This window comes from Rousettus aegyptiacus, unplaced genomic scaffold (assembly GCF_014176215.1).
Source record: "Rousettus aegyptiacus isolate mRouAeg1 unplaced genomic scaffold, mRouAeg1.p scaffold_m13_p_4, whole genome shotgun sequence".
Classification (NCBI taxonomy): domain Eukaryota; kingdom Metazoa; phylum Chordata; class Mammalia; order Chiroptera; family Pteropodidae; genus Rousettus; species Rousettus aegyptiacus.
This window is the reverse complement of record NW_023416307.1, coordinates 8,226,332-8,248,409: the sequence shown is the minus strand read 5'-3', so window position 1 is coordinate 8,248,409 and position 22,078 is coordinate 8,226,332. Positions and strand designations below refer to the sequence as shown.

The 22,078-nt window shown below is 32.4% G+C and overlaps 3 protein-coding genes across 3 annotated transcripts; all 3 read right to left on the bottom strand.

Moving 5' to 3' along the window:
• Positions 1-6,707: 6,707 nt before the first annotated feature.
• On the bottom strand, positions 6,708-7,732 carry LOC107519558 (keratin-associated protein 19-8-like). The gene has a single exon (XM_016162351.2). The coding sequence runs from the start codon at positions 7,405-7,407 to the stop codon at positions 7,111-7,113; it is 297 nt and encodes a 98-aa protein (XP_016017837.2). The 5' UTR covers positions 7,408-7,732; the 3' UTR covers positions 6,708-7,110.
• A 3,576-nt stretch (positions 7,733-11,308) lies between these two features.
• Positions 11,309-11,886, bottom strand: LOC107519559 (keratin-associated protein 19-5-like). The gene has a single exon (XM_016162352.2). It carries the CDS (start codon positions 11,884-11,886, stop codon positions 11,656-11,658), a length of 231 nt encoding a protein of 76 aa, XP_016017838.1. The 3' UTR covers positions 11,309-11,655.
• A 3,871-nt stretch (positions 11,887-15,757) lies between these two features.
• LOC118601680 (keratin-associated protein 19-8-like) lies at positions 15,758-17,156 on the bottom strand. Its single transcript, XM_036219465.1, has one exon. The coding sequence runs from the start codon at positions 16,390-16,392 to the stop codon at positions 16,162-16,164; it is 231 nt and encodes a 76-aa protein (XP_036075358.1). The 5' UTR covers positions 16,393-17,156; the 3' UTR covers positions 15,758-16,161.
• Between the last annotated feature and the right edge of the window lie 4,922 nt (positions 17,157-22,078).

Sequence of the window (22,078 nt, the reverse complement as noted above, 5' to 3'; positions counted from 1 at the left end):
AGAAGCCTTCAAAAAGTCTTCTTTTTATATCCTGGGCCCTTTCTCCAGAATGAGTTCTAGCCTCACTGCTACTACAAATGTAGATTATATTTGCCTCCACACACCACTTTTCCCTCTTTATCTAACCCGTCATTTTTCCATGTATCTTGTATGTCATTTTCAAATCGCACTTGAAACATCACCCAGCTTCCCTCTGTGATTTGTTACTCCGTGCAGGTAATAATGCGTAGTGGGTAAATGGTTTTGTCTCTACCTGTATATTCAAGTCAACATTACATTCCTTCCATCAAGATCTCCATAGTCAATATTATACGTTTGCCCCTGTCTTTGCCTAATCCAGCCCATTTTTTGTTTTCAGGCAATTTCGAACTAACCTTTCCTAAGATATCACGAGACCTTTCTAAGATACTGATGTTACTTGCCTGAAACATACTTCAACTCCTAAAATCATCTGAAATTTCTAAAGGACTTGTACAACCAGAAATACTTAAGAAATTCTCTAAATGTATGACGCAATTGTAAAAAAAAAAAAAAAAAAAAGACAAGGAATGAACAAACACTCTTTAAAGAAATTTGGCCTCATATTCACTGAGTCCCTCACTTGATCTTGAGCCCAGAGAGTTAGTTACCGATACCCAAAGCTGATACCAACCTAATTAAGCCCTATGGAAATGCGGCTGTATCTTGAAATTTGGAACTCAAAAAACTAGTTTTATGTGGTTATGCTCATATGCTAAGCTTTTGATAAGATTTATAAGCAACATCAGGATCAAAATTTTTTGATGGTTTTGTTCACTTACTTGACAGCATCTAAGCAAAACCTAGCATAGATGGCATTCAATAATTTTTGAAAGAATTATATGACTTTAACTAAAATTAAAGTAAGGACCATATATATCATACTCAGAACAACTGAATGGGTGTTCTAGGAAATGTTTCAAGGCTGACCTAAGTCCCAATAGGCGTTCTGGTTTTAGAGTGGCATTTAACTCAATATTAATTTTTATCTCTGTGCAATCTCAACCTAAATTCATTTTATTTTTACTTCTTGTTTCATAAAATCAGCCAAATGATAAAATATTTCCCTTTTTTAATGAATCATTTAGGATTATGAATAAATTATATAGCATTAAGGATTTCACACTGTTCTCGTGTAGCTCTATCAGAGCATGTGACCATGATCAAGAGCTATTTTTTGTTTGTTTTTAATGCATAAAACTGTTTTGACTTTATATATGGAAACGATATGGGACACAAATAAAAAACTTTAATAACACAACAAACACAAAATTGTTTTCAAAGAAGAAAACACATGACTATGATATATATAACTTCTAAATGTTCTCTGGCTGTAAAAATAAGAAAACAACTGTTTAAAAATATGGGACAAATCTGTATTTTGTATTTTTTTATATGCACCAGTGAAGAAAAAGTCACACTGGAAATTTCATTAGGGGCGTATTATTTTTCTTTCTATTCAGTATATCAAGAGCAGATTTGGACTATTCTTATTTTTTTATTAAGTTTTATCTCATGACCCAAGTTTTTATTTATGTTGGTGGATAGAGGAGTAAAAATTGTTCTTTTTGTTATAAATTCAAAACATTTCCTCTCACTTCGGATATAGTTCAATGTAATGTAAATAGCAGAAAATTATGATAATATTGATTGTATTAAGAATGTCAACTGCAGTAATAATTGTATTGAATACAGCCTTTCAGCTCCATGGAAACTCTCCCTGGAGATATTACCCAGATGAAAGGAAAATAGAAATCCTATTTTACTGGATCAAACCTCATAGCCTTCAATAGTTACTTGGCTCTATCTGCCTTGTTCAACCCACTCTGTGATAATACATATATCCCAGGAAACATCGACTAAAAGAAGGGTTCATGGTGCTTATTTTTGTTTAGTATTATTTGTTTTGTTTGTTTGTTGTTGTTACTTAGTTGAGTTTTAACATTGTTCATTATTTAATTACATTCAAAAGCAGATAAATTAGAAATTGATAGGTACAATTCTCACTGTCAAAACAGTAAAAATGTTAGAAAAACATAGGTGTCAAGTGACAGTCTCCATTAAATCAGTTATGATAACTTAGCCCTTCTTCCAACCATGTGCTGAACTTACAAAATGGTTTATTTGACAATATTCTATGAGAAAATACATAAAGAGAAATCAGCATGTAGTCAAATACCTGGTAGTCAAAGACAGCATGGTTCTCACCCTAGTCTTGACTAATTACCAGGAAAAATCACATAATTTGGATTTTCCTGCCTACGAACGTATGGGACAGGATTGCAGAGTTTTAATGTCCCTTTTCAAGAATTTAATTCTATAATTTTACTTTTACCTTTGTTTTATTACATTTTCCCAACTTATATCAAATGTCATTACCTAAACATATCATTCAGTTTTACAAAAACAATATTTTTGTAGCTATTTTACATACTCTTCCTAATTTCTCACACTGCCAATAAAACGGTCACTTTTGAAGGGATAATATTTTACCAAAACTCAGCTTTCTATGATTGCTTTTAAATATTGAATGATATTCTTAGTCTCTTGAAGCCACATAATATTTTACTTTATGATGATATTCCTGTTTGTTATCATCCTTATTTGTTTAGTTACTTCAGCATAATGACGAGGAGGAGGAGGGTGCTGAAGAACAGTGTCCCTTCACAGGATAAGTGAAATGAATGAGTTAAATAACCAAAGGTCGCATTTTATTATTCAGCCATGACTTTTAAGTCACTCTTACTTTACATGCGTAACACGCTAGATAAAAGCAGAACATTATGAATAAAGAAAGATAATATATAATTCAAAGAATCATGGATAAACAGCTTGCTTTCTCTAAAATTCATAAATATGGATTATAAGATTTGTGGAAAGTTTGCTATGATTATAGTTTTAATAATATGGATGTCTAGCAACCATAAATAGGTATATTTAACACCACCTGTTTTTATAAAAAATATAAAAGGAGACCATCAGAATTTTTGAAAGAAGTAGAGGATTAGTTCCAAATCTTGAGCTCCATTAAGAACTATATATAAATAAAATACAAACTATGTAAAATAATTAATTTCTTATAATGCATGTATATTTACATCTCCATGGTTGATTTTTGCTGTCAAATTCAATTCTGAATGTTATATAACAAAAATAAAAACAAAACGTAACATTCTATTGTTTTGAATTGTAACTCTCATACTATAGTTTTCTTCTATGTGATTATATGTATATATACATGCATATATAATTATGTTTTTTGTTTCTAATTGGCAAATTTTAAAACCTATATATAAGTATGTACACATCATTGAGTTAAATGAACTCAAAAAAGCTACATTTTTTTAACTTGAAATTAGGTCGTTTAGTGTGTATTCAGCACAAATCATCTGTTAGTGCCTAAACTGAGGATCCCAGGAGACATGATGCAGATATGTTTATAAATAATAGATTCTCTGAAATTCTGAGATTTCTCTTGATCGTTGGCCTACAGTAACTCATTCCACTGAGAGAAGATTGTTTTGGCAAATCTACTCATGATGACAGATGTTGGGTTACTAGAGAAGTTTAGTAGAAGCCAGAGGGTCCATATCTTCCATAGCACAATGGGCAGCAGCAGCCATATCTGTGACCTCCATAACAAAAGGGGTGGCAGCACCCACATTCACAGCTTCTATAGCCACAGCCCAGCCCTCTACAGTAGCTTGCATAATAGCTCACCATGCCAGCTATTATGTTAAATTGGTAAATTGGTTGCTGTTCAAGGCAAAATCCTGAGTGAATGTTAGCATGTTTAAGAGAACACTTAACATACCCTGAGCACAAAATGTGATAAAACATGTGACCATTCTTTTGTATCATTCCAAAATATCCATTTACTTGAGGCAACTTATTAATAATCTGTTTGCTAACACAAGGAGAGACTCAGACTCATTAAAATTTTTGAGCTTGCATAGCTGCCTAGTTAGGACACCCTTGAACTCATTACATTCTTTCTTTTTTAATGAGAAAAAAATCTGTCTTCAAAGTTACAAAATAAAAATCCCTAAATAAAATTCTTCATTGCTAAGCATATTGCATCATTGATATTTGATGGTGTTTTCTCATTAAATATTTTGTCATTTCTAATATTCATATCATTCTTTGGATCATTGTATCTTTTTTTTCAACTAGATTCCAATATACTGATCAATTTTAAAATACTTAAATCTGTCAAATTTATTTCTCAAGTCAAAAAGACTCGCATACACACAGAAACAAGAAAACTATTTGGATTTTACATATCCTCTTACAAAATATCTTTCTATCGACACAGTTAAATTTACTTCAGAATCTGAGGGACAGTTTAAGACAACAAACTCACACTTATAACCAGTCTGAATACCTGTTCAAAAATATTTTTACACCATTCCTCTCTTTTCCAGAACAGAAAAGTATTATCTAAAAATACAGACAATCTCGGTTCCCTGCTTTACAGTTACCATTTTCATTCCTTCTCTTCTCTTCCTAATAATGCATACATTATTTCTCTTACCCAATTTTTTTTTCTACCTTCATTCTGATCTCATCTCCAATACATACTTGCACCTGCTAGTTTTTTGCTATTATCCTTTTTTCTGACAATATTTCATCCCTCTACTCACATGTTTAATTTTAGCATGATATTTTTGTCCTTATGTTTTCTTCATCAGTTCTCGGCACCCTACCCTTTATTTTCTCTTAAGCAATCAGCAAATGTTTTTAATAAAATATTCTAATTCATCAAGGTTTTAAATTAAAATATATACATATATTTCTGTACTCTTAAGAGTGCATAATATTTTTTAAAAAGTCTCCTAAAATCTCGAGGCCTTGAAAATCTACGAAAACAATTATGTAGTGAGGAAATGACTGAGACAAAAAACAAGAACATAAATATTAATTTGCCGGTCTTTGTGGATTTCAGATCACTGTGTAAAGATAGGAAAGGAAACCCAAGTTTAAGCCCACCACCCAAATTTAAGACCTACTGGAATGTGATTACAGCTTGGGCTTAGCTTTTACTTTACATGACATGACTTTACATGTCTCCTTTCCATGACTTTAATGTGTAACAGAATTTTGTTTTGTTGTTGTTTTATTTTTTGTTTCATTTTGTTTTAAGGTTTATAATATTTTTGATACTACATATTCCTAGCTGAATTTATTCACTGATCATCCAAACAAAACATATTTGTTGAATTAATGAAAAAATGAATTTTACCTCTTAACAATTTGTAGCAAGCTCTAAGATGGAATAAAAACTCAAAAGCTTCCATAACATCAAACATTAAGAAATATGTAAGCCAATGTTTGCCTTGGCTATTAAATCTCTTTTTTTCTTTATCAAAATTTATTCCACCTTTAACTGTTATTCTAAAAATAAAAAACACACAGTTGGTACAATATTTTTTTCTCAGTGAGTGATAATGAAGCCAAACAATCATAAAATTAACAAGTTTAAGAATTTCATGAATAGTTAAGTAAATTTGCTAGATTTTTTGACTCTCATAAGAACTAATTCATTTTGTTTCTGATGCAAATAGCTATGTCTACATGAGATGAAATCCAATAGATTTTATAATTTCTTTTAAAAAGCTTAATAATTTCAAAAAGGAAAATAGTAAAATATATATATTTTGCAGTTATATACACACATATAATACATATCACTTATATATATATACACACATATATACATATACCTACATATGTATAATATACATGCATATATAAGATTAAAAGAAAAACGTTGTAAAATGTATGAACCAAATATTTGTATTGATTTTTTTCTGAGCTGAAAAAATTGAAGAATGGTAATAAATAGCTTTGGATACTAATCATTTTTGGAAGTTAAGAAATGTATAACTTAGTGAACTCAAGGACTTTGACAATTCTTTCTTTGTCATTCTATTTGTGAGAGCTTTGTACAAAAAGACAATGAATTGATTATGAAATTCAGATTCTGTGTTAATATGTAAAACAATAAAAATATGTTTTTCTATTGGTCAAATGATGGCTTTTTGTGGAAGAAGGGCATGTTTGCTATAAACTCACAATGCTTTTTTACTCAGACAAAAATGACTAAATCATAAAATAAGATGTAATAATATATGCTAACGTATTCACTAGGAATGTCATACACAATGCTAGGCCATCTAATGACATCGATGGCAGTTTTTATTTTTAGCCCTATAGGTCATGTCCATAGACTACAAACTGTTATCTGATTATATATGAAATAATGGAGCCACCCACTATACCTCACCTACTCTGTACACTGAGATTCTACAATGCCCTGATCAAAGGTTAGATGATAACCGATGTCTGAGCTAATTTGTCATTATGTAGACTAAATAAGTTTGAACTCTTCAAATGAAGACTTTGATCTTTCGATATAGATGTACATATACATATGGATGTATAGAAGGAGATGCAGATAGCTGTTAGTCAAGTTTAGATGAGGCTAACACTGAAATTAAGTTTCAATTCTCTACATAAAAACAATAAATGTTATAGAAAAAACTTATTTGGCATGATGTTTGTAGTAAAGAATAATGCCATGTCAAGTTGTCGCTAAGTTAAATCTGAGTACTATCTAAATAAAACCAAGAGATTGAATATATTCAATCACCATTTTGAAATAATTTTTTCATTTCAATCTAGAATTCTTGGTCTTTATATCTATCTTTCTATCTCTGCACATGCTTGTGAGGTATTGAAAAAAACAACTGATTCTTAGCCGAGGAGATAACTTCCCACATTTACAGTTGAGTAGAATGTAACCATCACCACTTCCACATAACTGAGTTTCATGAACAAAACAAAAATTGTTGTGTTTTCAAATTTAATATTTTTTGGAAGGTGAGCAGATAAAGCAATCAGTTATAAAAGGAAAAGTAGAGGATTCTAGGATTGTGATGGCAATATAAGCTATTATAACATTATCCATAATTCTGAAAAGTTAAATACTTGTGGGCAAGTAACCCCAGCATAATCTTGGTTGTATAGTTATTGAGTTCATATCTGGAGAGTTCCTTATGAGTTCAGATGGTGAGTTGCTGAGACAGTATATTAGTAGAAGCCATAGAATCCATATCCTCCATAGCACAATGGGCGGCAGCAGCCATACCCGTAGCCTCCACAACAAGATGGGCGGTAGCAGCCACATCCATAGCCTCGATAGCCACAGCCATAGCCCAGTCTGCATAAGCTGCCATAGCCGCAGCCATAGCCACAGCCCAGGCCACCGAAGCCTCCATAGCCACAACCCAGGCCTCCGTAGTAGCTGCCGTAGTAGCTCATGGTGTAGTGGTGGTGATTTGGTTTGCTGTTCAAAGCAAGATCTTGAGTGTGCATGTCAACCTCCATACCAGTATACTTATATACCCTCTTCGGATCATGTGATAAAACATAAGCCACTTATTCTTTGCGTCATTCTGTGTGTTACCCCTTGTTGACATCTGTGGAGGCCCTCATACTCATTAAAGTGTTTCAGCTTGCATTCTTACCTAGTCACAGTGCCTCTTAAACATACTGAATCTCTTTTATGAAAAATATTTCTGTATCTTCAAAGTATGGACATACCAGACTAAATAAAATTCTTCCCGGCCATGCATATTACATAACACACTTGACAGTGTTGTGTTTTAAAATGAAATATTGCTTCATCTCTGGCTTTTCTTGAATTATTATTCTTTGCTTATGATTAAATAAAAGAAACTAGTTAAATCAAGTCTACAATTTATCACACACTTTTAAAGGCATCTAATACTTCATGGTGAAGTCTTTTCAAAGCTAAAAAACATTTGAAAATCTGTAAGCATCTGCTCACCTGCTGTGAACAGTAGTATAGAAATTCAGGGGGGAAAAATGTTGAAATAGAACTATTCTTTTTCTATCATTTTACAACATTGGCTGTCATAAATAATGTTCTCTTTTTCTATTCTTGCATACTAGTTTGGAAAATAAAAATATTTGGATTAATAATATAAAGTAATATTGTTCAAAAATTAAAGGCAAATTATAGTAATCAAAAATCTACTTCAGAAGCAGCCTTAAAAACTGCTTTTTTTTCATTTCCTGACTCTCTTTTTGACATATCTGTTCAAAGTATTACTGAAAATAGAGATTACATCTGCTTCCCCAGCATCATGGACACCGTTTCCTCCCTTTCCTGGAATCCATGTACTTTCAAACATCACTTTTTCTCAGTTCCTCCCAATTCCTATTGGGGTCTCGGACTAGGTAAAACAGTGAAATATATACAATTTTTTCTTTGGCTCTCATACATTTTTATCCAGTCCTTACTTAAATTCTTTCATACATATCTTCACTTTACCATGTTTTTGCCTTTGATTTCTCTTTGACCACTGTGATTTTTTTTTTCAGAAAATAACTAACTAGTCTCTACTAAAATATTAAATATTTATTAAGATCTATGATGTCGAGAATATATGCCACCTCCAAAGACCCTGGAAAATTTAGTAACAGACTCTTAACACTGGAAATACCTTCAGAATCTATCTATCTATCTATCTATCTATCTACACACACACACACACACACATCGAAGACAAAAATTTTTTCAGTTTACTCCATGAAGTTAATCACCCATACCAAGGCTGCCCTAAATCCTGATAAACACTCCAGATATGCTCTTAAATTGAATTAAGTATCTAAATTCTTGTTAAACTTTTATGACTTTAAATATAATGTTGACCTTCTGTTGAGTTTATAAGCAATTATCACATGATGCATTTGCCCAACTGGACTTGACTGCTGTTCAATGACTAACAGGCAGTAGAAATTCAACAAAGTGCTGAATGGATGAATGCTTTCCAAGGTTCTTACCTATGCCTTTCACAGACATGGATAATAACTATGACTGCATCTAAGAATGTAAAGGAGAAATTATCTCAAATAGCTTTCTTGCTTTAAAAAATACATAATCCATCATTTTATCTACTTCTTGTTGTTATTGTTGTTTTGTTCGAAGCATATTGTGAAATGCACAAACCTTAAGTGTAAAAGTTAATGATATTTTGCATACATTCACAAATTACCTGAATTAATCACATTCAAATTTCCCAAATTTTTCTCTTGACCATACCGACTAGTAGTTTACTGTACTCCCTAGAAGTTTAACTGTTCTGGGTGTCACAACAGAATCATATGGGATACCAGAATGTTTTCCCCACTGTACATCATAGTAGCATTGGTTTGTTGTGTTCATTGTACAAAATAGCCTGCTCTAGTAAAATCTATTTTGAGCAGTTTCTTTTTTTGTTTTTCTTTCTTTTTTTCCTTTCTTTCCTTCTGTTTTTTCTTTTTTCTTTTTCTTTTTTTGCTAATATGTGTGAATAAAACTGATGCGTGCCTTTTAATAGAGATTTTTTTTTGATAGACCTACATATGCTTTCTCTTCAGTATACGTAATACATAGGACATAACTTACAAATATATCCAACTGGATTTTCCCAAATAATTTTCCAATACACTTGTTAAATTTAGACATCCATAAATATCCTGTTTTTTGAAATGCTCGTTCAAGTATTTTTCCATTTTTAATTGAAATTAAAATTTTAATTTTATTATTAACAGTAGCTCTTTACATTTTTGGATACTGGTGTGTGTCCGATTTATGTAATAAAAATATTTCCCCCAGTATTTGATTTGGCACTTTTTCACTTAAAGATGGTGTCTATATATAAACAGAACATTGTAATTTGATAAAATCTAATTTATTCATCTTTTTCTTCTATGGTTATTTTTTGTTCTAATTAAGACATTTTACTACCTCACACATTATTAAACTACTTTTGTCTTCTTCAGAACTTGTTCCATTTTAATTGATCATCCTAAATATAAAAAGATAGTTAATAATTCAAGTATTTTATTTTCATTAAATCTAGCTAAGACATAAAATTGCAAATAAAAAAACAGTTTTTAGTATGCCACTCTGCTTATTTAACATAAGTTTTGGGGTTGACGAACCTGTATTGAAGAGTTCTCCCTAACATAAAGAATAGCTTTTCCTAGAAGTGAAGATATGATGTATTTTCCCTTATATTCAGCAATAATTTCAAATTCTAATAATATGATAATACTACCTTACATTAGGAGTAGCGTGTACCTTCTCTAAGTACTTGTATTATGATTCTTCTTTGAAGCCTTTCCTCAGATTATGGAGAAATGCAATTAGTTATTAATAATAGAATAGTTAGAAGCAACCTAAGTGCTTATTAATAAACAATTGGATAAAGAAGATGTGGTACTCATATATAATGGAATATTACTTGGTCATAAAAAATAGTGAAATCCTATCATTTACAACAACATGGATGGATCTGGAAGGTATTATGCTAAGTGGAAAAAATCAAACCAAGAAAGACATATACCATTAGATCTCAGTTATAGATGGAATCTAAAGAACAAAATAAATGAACAAACAAAACAGAAACAGACTCACAGATACAGAGAACAAGATGATGTGTGCCAGATGCTAAGAGGTTTAGGGGAATATGTAAAAAAGATGAAGGGATTAAGAAGTACAAATTGGTAGTTACAAACTAGTCAAGGGAAGTGTGTACAGCATTGAGGATACAGTCAATGAGATTGTAATAACTACATATAATGCCAGATGGGTACTAGACTAATGGGGGGATGACTTCATAAGACATAAATGACTAACCACTATGCTGTCCACCTAAAACTAATATAATATTGAATGTCAACTGTAACTGAAAATTAAAAATAAAAAACCATGTAAGGGGTAAAATTTAATTCTGAGAATTTTTACTAAAGATAAGAATGACTAATATATTTTGTTAATCAGTAAACTTTACCCTGAATAAATATAAAAGTGGAAATGAAAAAAAATGAATGGTTATCATTGCCCTCTGTTAAACTAAGTAGTATAGTTGTCCAATGGAGTCATGGTGCTGATACTTATCTAGTCAACGTGAAGCTAATACACTGTGACTAGATTGACTAAAAGCATAGGTGTTACTAGCTGGCTGAACAAATCTATTCATAGGTTTAGTAAATAAGTCTGAGTTTTTAAAATGCATCTTAATATTTTAATAGCATTTAAATTTAACATTGTTTACTACTTCACGTTTTTTTTTTACCTTAACTAGGAATTAATCATTTGAAGAGTCTAAATTTAAAAAAAGAAAAGCATTGCAAAGCCAAATGAGGTAATTAACATAAAAAGTGAACCAATTCTTATAACTTTGTGTTTATATGGCTGTAATAATTACAAGGACATATAACTAAAACTTCAAGACTGTTTCTTTGGAAGAACTCTGGAAGAGTTCCCTGAAAGGGAGAGTCACAATTTAAATAAATAAATCAATAAATAATTAAAGCTGCACGTGCCATTTCAAATAAGAATAATTTATTGCAAAGGGAACAGAAAAATTCCACAGCGTGAAAGTACAAATAGAGGACAGCAGGAGACATAAAAGGCAAATATTAAAAATGGATATTCTTAAAATTTAAGATGCTAAATATGTTACATCTTGGCTTGGTCCCAGTTATTTTGTTTGATTCAAATTTGAGTTAATTCGATTAATCATCTTATAGCTTCAGATGTTGGGCTCCCAGGGTAGGATTTCAGTAGAAGCGGGAGAATCCATATCCTCCAAAGCACGATGGGCGGCAGCAGCCATACCCGTAGCCTCCATAATAACAGGGGCTGTAGCAGCCATATCTGTAGCCTCTATAGCCACAGCCATAGCCCAGTCCGCGGAAGCTGCCACATCCGCAGCCATAGCCACAGCCCAGGCCACCGAAGCCTCCAAAGCCATAGCCCAGGCCTCCGTAGTAGCTGCCGTAGTAGCTCATGGTGTCAGGGGTGGAGTGTTGGTTTGCTGTTCAATGCAAGATCCTGAGTGCGAATGTCAGTATGTGTTGGAGGATGCTTATATACCCTGAGCACAAAATGTGATAAAACATGTGACCATTCTTTCATATCATTCCAAAATATTCATTCACTTGAGGCAACTCATTAATCTGTTTGCTGACACAAGGAGAGGCTCACACTTATTAAAATTTTTGAGCTCACATAGCTGCCTAGTTAGGACATCCTTGAACTCATTACATTTTTTCTTTTTAAGTGGGAAAAATATCTGTCTTCAAAGACACAAAATAAAAATTCCTTAAATAGAATTCTTCATTACCAATGATATTACATTATTGTTGTTTGATGAAGTTTTCTCCTTAAACATTTTGTCATTTCTTATGTTCATATCTTTCTTTGGATTATATCTTCTAGCTAGATTCAAATACACTCATCAAGTTTAAAATTCTTAAATCTACCAAATTTTTTAAATGTTAAATTTATATAATTTATATCTCAAGTTGAAAATACACACACACATGAAATCTATTTTGATTTTATATATCCTGTTGCAAAATATCTTTCTGGTTTATCAGCATAGTAAACTTTACTTCAGAAGCTGATGGACAGTTTAAGAAAACAAACTCACATTTAGAACCAGTCTGAACATCTGTTCGAAAATATTTTCATTACATCATTCCCCTCTTTTTCAGAACAGAAAAGTATTATCTAAAAATACAGATGATTTTGGCTCTCTGCTTTAGTTACTGTTTTTCTTAACAGTTACCATTTTTCTTCCTTCTCTTCCTGAAAACACACACATCATTTCTCTTATCAAAACTCTCTTTCGATCTTCATTCTGTACTCATCCTCAATACATACTTGCACCAGCTAGTTCTTGTGCTTTTATCCATTTTTTTCATCCTTCTATTCATGTTTAATTTTAGCATGACATTTGTGTCCTTATTTATTTTTTACCAATTCTATATGGTATGCCCCTTATTTTCTCTTAGGCAAGCACCAAACGTTTTTCATAAGATATTACCTCTTTATTAAGGTTTAACTAAAAAATATGTATATATTTCTACATTTTCAAGGTCATATAATATTTTTAACAGTGTCTCACAAAATCCTCATGCCTTAAAACTCTACAAAAATAAATGTGCAGTTGGAAAATGATTGAGACAAAAAACAAGGATATAAATATAGGTGAACCTTTGTAGATTTCCTCAGCTCATTTGGTGGTGATAGCAAATTGAATTCAAGTTTAAGCTTATGGTGCAAGGTAAAGCCCCCGTGGAATGTGACTATATCTTTGCCTTGGGTCTTTACCATTATTTTACTTTTTACTTTACTATTAGTTTACTTTACATGACTTTAACATGTAACTGAGTGTATGTTTTGTTGTTGTGGATTATTTTGTTTTGTTCTGAGGTTTATAAGTAATATTTTTGATAATACATTTTCCCATCTGAATTTGTTCACTGTTCTTCAAAACAAAACATATTTGTTGAATGAATAAAGGAAAGAATTCTGTTTGCCACAGCTTATAGTAAGTCTCTAGAACAGAATATGGACTCGAAAAGTTCAGATTTTGAAGAAATATTGAACCCGATGTTTGTCTTGGATGTTCAATCTCTTATTCTTGTTTACTAAAATTTATTCTATCTTTACGTTTAATTCTGAATAAAAAGGGCAAGATATTTTATTCTGTGTGTCACTTTGAAGCCAAACAATCACAAATAAATCTAACAAGTTTAAGAATCTCATGAATAATTATGTGCATTTGCTAGATTGCTTGACTGTGATAAAGGCTAATTGTGTTGTTTCTGATGCAAATAACAATGTCCACATGAGTTAAAAACTAGTAGATTTTTATAATTAAAAAAATCAATAATGAAATAAACCACATATGTATACTTTTAAAAATAGTAGAGTATATATCATAATGAAGTGAATACACATATATACATACATACATATCACTGTGATATATATATTCACACATACATATACACATAATATATATATGTGCACATATAATATACATATGTATATAAAATTAAGAACAAAAGTTCTGAACTATAGGAATCAAATATTTTTTAACAATATTTTTCTGCATCAAATAAATAGAGCAATGGTAATATCCTTTAGATACTAATTATTTTTGGAAACTAAGAAGTGTATATTTCTTCTTACTCTTAATTCAGTGAACTCAAAGACTTGAATAATTCTTTGTTATTTTGTTCGTGAGAGCTTGTCACAAAAAAAAAAAGAGAATGAATTGATTATGAAATTCGGATTGTTTTGATGTGTGAAATAATAAAAATTTTCTTCTATTGGTCAAATGATAACTTTTTGTGAAAGAGGGGCACTTCTGCTATAAACTCATAATGCTTTCTTTTTACTGACAAAAATGATTAAATCATAAAATAAGATGTAATAATATATGCTAACGTATTCACTAGGAATGTCATACACAATGCTAGGCCATCTAATGACATCGATGGCAGTTTTTATTCTTAGCCCTATAGGTCATGTCCATAGACTACAAACTGTTACCTGATTATGTATGAAATAATGGAGCCACCCACTATACCTCACCTACTCTGTACACTGAGATTCTACAATGCCCTGATGGAAGGTTAGATGATGACCGATGTCTGAGCTAATTTATCATTATGTAGACTAAATAAGTTTAAACTCTTCAAATGAAGACTTTGATCTTTCGATATAGATGTACATATACATATGGATGTATAGAAGGAGATGCAGATAGCTGTAAGTGAAGTTTAGATGAGGCTAACACTGAAATTAAGTTTCAATTCTCTATATAAAAACAATAAATGTTATAGACATGGTGTTTCTATCTAAGAAAGTAAATCCTCCTTCACATTCCCATAGAGCAGGTGTATTCACGGAAGCTGAGCTGTTTGAAGATACTCTATTTGGCTGCATTTTAAAGGGAGAAACACGGAAAGGAGGCTGCGCCGTGGCACTTAGCTGCAGAAGACGTTGGCTCTGTTTCTGATTCGGTCACTAAAGCCAATATAACTTCATTGATGCTGATTCCCTGAGATTTCTGTTTTCTGCAATATGAGGTACATGGCACAGGGGCCATTTAATGCCTCATCTAGCTCTGTAAGTTTTCGATATGACTATTTGACTAAATCAAACATATTTGATCAATTTTGATCAGTTTAAACAAAATATCTTAATTTTATATTGTTACCCAAATATATCATTTACTTTTAAGAAAAACATTGGTATTTTCATATTTATATTTTTAATTTCATCATTAAAATATCTGATCCTTCCCATTTTTTCAGGGGAAGTTTAGATTTAACTGTGATTTAGATTTATAAGAAAGCTCTTAAGAGTCAACTGTGATTGCCATCAGCCTAAGCTAAACGATAAGTTAGTTTACAGTTATGTCTTGTTTCTTTCCCTTGTTGGATTGCAAAAAAATTTTTTGGTATGATGTTTGTAGTAAAGAAAATTGCCACATCAAAAAAATTATTTGTTATTTGGTATGATGATTGTGGTAAAGAAAAATGCCACATTATAATAAAGAATAAGCTAACATTACATTTTAGTTCAATTATTTTTACTTAAATGATCTCATATGAAACAAGTTTACACAAATTTATTATTGACTTACAGATCAGCTGCTGGATGAAAATGTCAAATAAAATAATGTGCAGAAAAATTTGATATACCAGATAAGATTATGCAAAGTAAAAAAATTGTAAAAGTGGTTTACTTTCATCAATTTTTGTTTTTAACTTAAATCTGAATATTATCTAAATAAAAGCAAGATACTGAAAAGTATTCAATCACTAACCATTTTGAAAAAATTTCTTCATTTCAGTCAAGAATTATTAGTCTTTCCCTCTTTCAATCTCTATATATGTATGTGAGGTATTGGGGGGAAAATTAATTTTTAGCCAAGGAGATAGAGCTTCCCACATTGACAACTGGTGGACGGTAACCATCAACAGTTCCACATAATTGAGTTTCATGAACAAAACAAAAACCATAGTTTGTTTTAAAATTTAACATTTATTGAAGGTGAACAGATAATTTAATCAACTAGAAAAGGAAAAGCATAGGATTCTTGTTTTATGATGTAGCTACAGTCCTAATTGAAAAATTATCCAAAATTCTTGGAAGCTAAATACTGTTATGTAAATAACTTCAGCATGGTCTTGATTGTCCAGTTATTGAGCTCCAATTTGGAAGTTTCTTCTAAGTCAGATGTTGAGTTGCTGGGCAGTGGCTTAGTAGAAGCCAGAGAATCCATAGCCTCCATAACAAGAGGGGCGGTAGCAACGATTTCCGTAGCTTCCATAATAACAGGGGCGGTAGCAGCCACATCCGTAGCTTCCGTAGCCACAGCCATACCCAAGTCTGCGGAAGCTGCCCCATCCGCAGCCATAGCCACAGCCCAGGCCACCAAAGCCTCCATAGCCGTAGCCCAGGCCTCCGTAGTAGCTGCCGTAGTAGCTCATGGTGTCAGGGGTGGTGAGTTTGGTTTGCTGTTCAAGCTAAGATCCTGATAGTGAATGTCTGTATGTGTGGAAGGAAGCTTATATACCCTGAGCAGGGCAAGTGATAAATCACAGGTATCTCATGTTTGTGTTATTTCTTTTATTAGTATTACACTTACATAGCTCATTAATTCTTTGTTCTCTGACTCAAAGAGAGGCTCTCACACTCATTAAAATATTTGAGATTGCTGTGTTGCCTTGTGAACATGGCCCTTAAAAGTTATTGCATCCCTTTATCAAATCATTACGTTGCACGCTTTAAGTATATATGATTTTATTTGTCAATTATATCTCAAGAAACCTGGAGGGGGAAAGTTACTACATCACTTTATAAGAAGGAATGCTATATTTTCAAAGTCTGGGCATACTAAAACCCAAGTAGAACTTTTCATAGCCAGGCATACCAATCATATTTGATTATGTTTTTCAATGGAATATTTCTTCATCTCTGGTTTTCTTTGTATTGGTATACATCACTTACAAATTAAATCAAAGACGTGGGTCAAATTTAAAGCTCTATAATCTCATATCTTTTTACAACACCCTTTTCTCCGTTTAAAAAGTAAATTATATCTCTTTCAGAGATAAGAAAAGAGAAACATTTGAGACCAAGAAAGAATAAGCTTGATTATTGTGAGCACCAGCAAGGAACTCCAGGATGAAACAAAAAGATCTATTTTTTTAAATTTTAGAACACCAACTTTTCTAACTAGCATGCTCTATACTTTCCATACTACTTTGAAAAATAAAAATTATATTTGATTTTTAGAATTGGTAAACTAATATTCATATATAACTATTGACTAAAATCCATGGTTTACTCTTTATTCTTTTTGTTGTACAGTTCTGTGGGCTTTGACAAATATGGGATAAAATTGTTCAGAAACTTAAGAGCAAATGACAATAATCAAAAAATGTACTTCAGAAGTAGCTTTAAAAGCTGATTAAAAGTTATCTTCTCACATGCTGACCCTCTTCTCTGGAATGACATTTATCCGAGGTGTTTCCAAAAATACATATTACATCTGTCTGTCTATTTTTGCATTCACTATTTCCTCCCATTTCTTTACCCGTATATCTGACATCTTACACAATCACTTTTTTTAAACTAACAGACTCATTTTTTAGAAGTTTTAAGGTTATAGAAAAATAAACAGAAAGTACAGAGAGTTCCTATAGGCACCCTAGCACACACATATATGCACATTTTCTCTATTATTAAACATGTTAAATTAGTATATTATGTTAATTACAATTAATGAATCAATATTGATTCATTACTATTCAAGAGAGTTCACAGTTCACATTAGAGTTCACTCTTTGCATTGTACTATTCTATGGATTTTGACAAACGTATGTCTTATAACCACTATTACAGTACATAGGGAAAATATAATTTCACTGCTCTAAAAATCCCCTATGCTATACCCATTCTTCCTTCCAGTTTCCCAAGCTCCTGAAACCACTAATCTTTTGCTTGTCATTGTATACTACACAGTTTGTTTATCTGTTCACTTATTGAAGGATATCTTGATTGCAATTATGAATAAAACTTCTATAAACACATGTGTTTAAGTTTTTGTGTAGACTGTTTTTAACTTACTTTGGTAAATAACCAGGGAAAGTGATTGGTGTATCCTAGGTATAAGGCCATGTATACCTGTGTAAGGAACTGGCAGACTGTCTTCCAAATTTGCTGTATCATTCTGCATTCCCACTGGTAATGAATGAGAGTACCTGTTGCTTCACATTCACACCAGCATTTGTTGTTGTCAGTGTTTTGAATTTAACCATTTTACTGGATATGTTACAATTTCTTCAAAATATCACGTAGCCTCTGTCCTTCCAATAACTATTAGGCTATAGTGGTTAAGTAAAATTGTGAAGTATGTAAAAATTCTCCTTGACGCCCATCATTTTTTATTCAATCTTAATTAATCTTCCTTCCTCTTGTATCTTTACTTCTACCATAACAGTCTTCCTCTTGTATTTCCTTTGCCTATTCTGTTTCTTAATTCTTCTCAGAAAATACTATACTAGTCTCTACTAAGATATTAAATGATCTTTAAGGTTTTAGATGTTAAAAAAATAATCCAAAGTCTCTGTTAAATTAATAAGATGACATTAACATTGGAAGCATCTTCAGAGTATTCAATAGCAGATATAAGGTTTAACAATAAGGGTGGGAAAAGAGAATTGAGGCAAAAGAAGTTATAGTCACTTACAGACAAAGCTAATCTCAGACCTGGTTAAGTTCTTCTAGTTGTGCCCTTACTTTTAGGCTTGAGCCTTTAAGGCTTTGTTAACTTCATCTGACCTCAAATATTGTGTTCGGGTTCATTCAGTCTTTTTATTTTTAAAGGACGTAGTGTTTGGAGGGAGAAGTATTACTTCAAAAATTTAACTTTTAAATGATGCATTTTCCCACCTGGATTTCTTTAACTCTCTTTAATAATTACCAAGTAGTATAAAACACACAGAAAAAAAAAAGTGTTGAAAGGATGAATAAATTTTAAAGTCTTTAAAAGTTGGCATCATGCTTCTCTTCGACACAGATAGCTAGCTAGCTCTCTGACGGCATCTAAATAATAAGGATTTAAGGAAGAAATAAGTTCAAATGGCTTTATGGCTTTAGAAGAACATATAACTATAATTTTACACATAATTTTAAGCATAATAATAAATTATGTTACCTATACATTGAAGCATAAAGTTTGATGAATTTTTGCAAATACGGTCATGTGCCACAGAACAATAGTTCGGTCAATGAAAAACAGCGTATACGATGGTGGTGCCATAGGATTATAATAGAGCTAAAAAATGTCTATCATCTAGCAACATTGTAGCCATCATAACATTGTAGTGCAATGTGTTATTCACATGTTTGTGGTGAGTCTGGTGTAAACAAACAGACTGCACTGCCAGTAGCATAAATGTATAGCACATACAATTATGGACAGGACATGATACTTGATAATGATCATAAGCAACTATGCTACTGGCTTACGTATGTATTATACTTTTTCATCATTATTTCAGAGTGTACTCTTTCTACTTACACAAAAAAATTAGTTTTTGTGAGACAGTAGGACGTCTCATACATACCAGCTTCATACATACCATGTTTGCTGCGCCTCTTGATTGCACTATTATCTCTGTGTTTCATTTCATCTTGTCATGTTTTTGTTCTTTATTATGACCCATAGGTGTACAAACTTCACTACTATTATTTCTAGAAAAAGGTCACACTGTGTGATTGACTTGGAAACAAAATTAAAAGTGGTTAAAGCCTTTAATGTGGTGGTTATTGCTTGTCGGTCAGGCATGTTCCATTTCACCATAGCTATGATCTTAAAGAAAAAGACGCTGTCAAAAAAATCTGCTTCTTTGAAGGGATTGAGACTAACAAAAATTCTAGAAGGGCCTACATCAGATATGGAGAAACTTCTGATGACCTGGATTGAAGACCAGATACACAAGTGTATTCCTCTCAGCACCATGACAATCACAGCTATAGCAAAAGGTTGTTTGTCATTTTTTTTTTTTTTAAAAAAGAAAGGTTGAACCCAACTACAATGTTGAATTTACTGGTAGCTCTCAGCGGTTTAAAAAATTCAAGAATTGTTGTTTATTGCATTGTGTAGAAGTGAGTGAGGACCCTGCAAGTGTGGACTGAAGGTGGCTAGAGAATTTTTGGAAACTCTAGATAAGATGATTGTGGAGAAAAATTACTTGCCAGAGAAAATATTCAATATGGCTGAAAACTCCCTATTCCAGAAATGAATTCTTAAAAGGACTTTCACCTACAAGGAGCTCAAATCAATACCAGGTTTCGAGGCTCTTAAGGATAGGATAATTGTCTTGCTTGGGGCCATGTTGCAAGCTACAAATTGAAACTCTTTGTGATCTGGCACAGTGAGAATTCCAAGGCCTGTAAGCACGCATTGCCAGTATTCTGCAGGAGTGATAAGAAGTCATGGATGACCCTGCTCCCCTTCTAAGATGTTCTACTAAATTGATGCACCAGGGAAATGAGGAACTAATGTTTATAGAATAGCACACCTTCTCAAGCTTTTGCTTGTTGTTGATAATGTGCCTGGATATTGTCCTTTTATTGGGGATCTTGATTTTAATATCTAAGTAATATTTCTCCCTTTAAAAACTACCTCCTTGATCTAGCCAATAGACTAAGGAGTTATAGCATCTTTAAAGGCCTACTAAACGAGGAGAACCTCTGCCCAGGCTATTGTTACAACTGCGAAAGACACTGATGCAATTCTGGAAGGATTACAACATCTGTGATTGCATCAAGAATCTTGCTTGAAGGGTTGGATGATGTCACCAAGCGGTGTATGAATGGCATCTGAAAAAAGACACTCAAGAGTTTTGGCCATGACTTCAAAGGATTTTCTAAGGATGAGAAGGTTACAAAAATTAACAAGGCTGTGGTTGAGATGGCCAACAACTTCAACTGGGTGCGGATGAGGATGACATTGAGGGACCCCTAAAGGTGCTTCCTGAGGACTTGACTAATGAGAAATTGTTGGAACTGAAACAGTAACAAATAGTTGAAAATGCGCAAGAGAAAACTACTGAAAAAAAAAGAAGCCCCACCCCCCAAAAAAATTCACAATGAAAGATTTAGCTGAAATTCTTGCAGACATCAACAAGCTCCTTAATAAGTTTGAAATCACTAACCCCAACACCAAAAGGTTTTTATTAATGCAGAGATATGTTTATCTTTTGTCATCTGCTTACAAACAAATCTACGATGAAAACAAAAACAAAAACAAACCAAGCAAACCACCATGGACATATTTTTGAAAAGAGTGACACTTCCTCAAGAAGAGCCTCAGGTAGGTCCTCAGGAGGTATTCCGGAAGAAGGCATTGTGATCATAAGAGGTGACAGCTCCATGTGTGTCACTGTCCCTGAAGACTTTCCAGTGGGACGAGATGTGGAGGTGAAGACAGAGATACTGATGATCCTGACCCTGGTTTGGCTTAGGCTGATGGGTATGTCAGTGTCTTCGTTTTTAATGAGAAAGTTCAAAAATTAAAAAAAAAAATTTTTTTTCATTTGAAATAGAAAAGAAACTCCTAGAATAAGGATATAAAGAAAATATTTTTGTGTTTCACAATATGTGTTTTAAGCTAAATGTTATTACTAGAGTTAAAAAGTTTTAAAAAATAAGTTTATAAAGTAGTTACAGCAAGCTAAATTAATTTATTATTAAAGAAAGATTTTGTTATAAATTTAATGTGCCTTAAGTATACAGTGATTATAAAGTGCATAATTGTGGACTGTCATGTCTTAGCCTCCATGTTCACTCACTCACTCACTCACCTGGAGCACCTTCCTGTCCTGCAAGCTCCATTTATGGAGCTATACCACTTTTTTATCTTTTATACCATACTTCTACTATTTTTATGTTTAGATATGTTTAGACACACAATTATCATTGCGTTACAATTGCCTATGGTATTCAGTGCAGTAACATGCTGTACAGGCTTATAGCCTAGAAGCAGTAGGCTGTGCCATAGAGCCTATGTGTGCAGTAGCTAGGTTTCTGTGAGTTCACTCAATGATGTCCGCACAAGGACAAAATCACCTAACCATGTATTTCTCAGAACGTAACCCCATCATT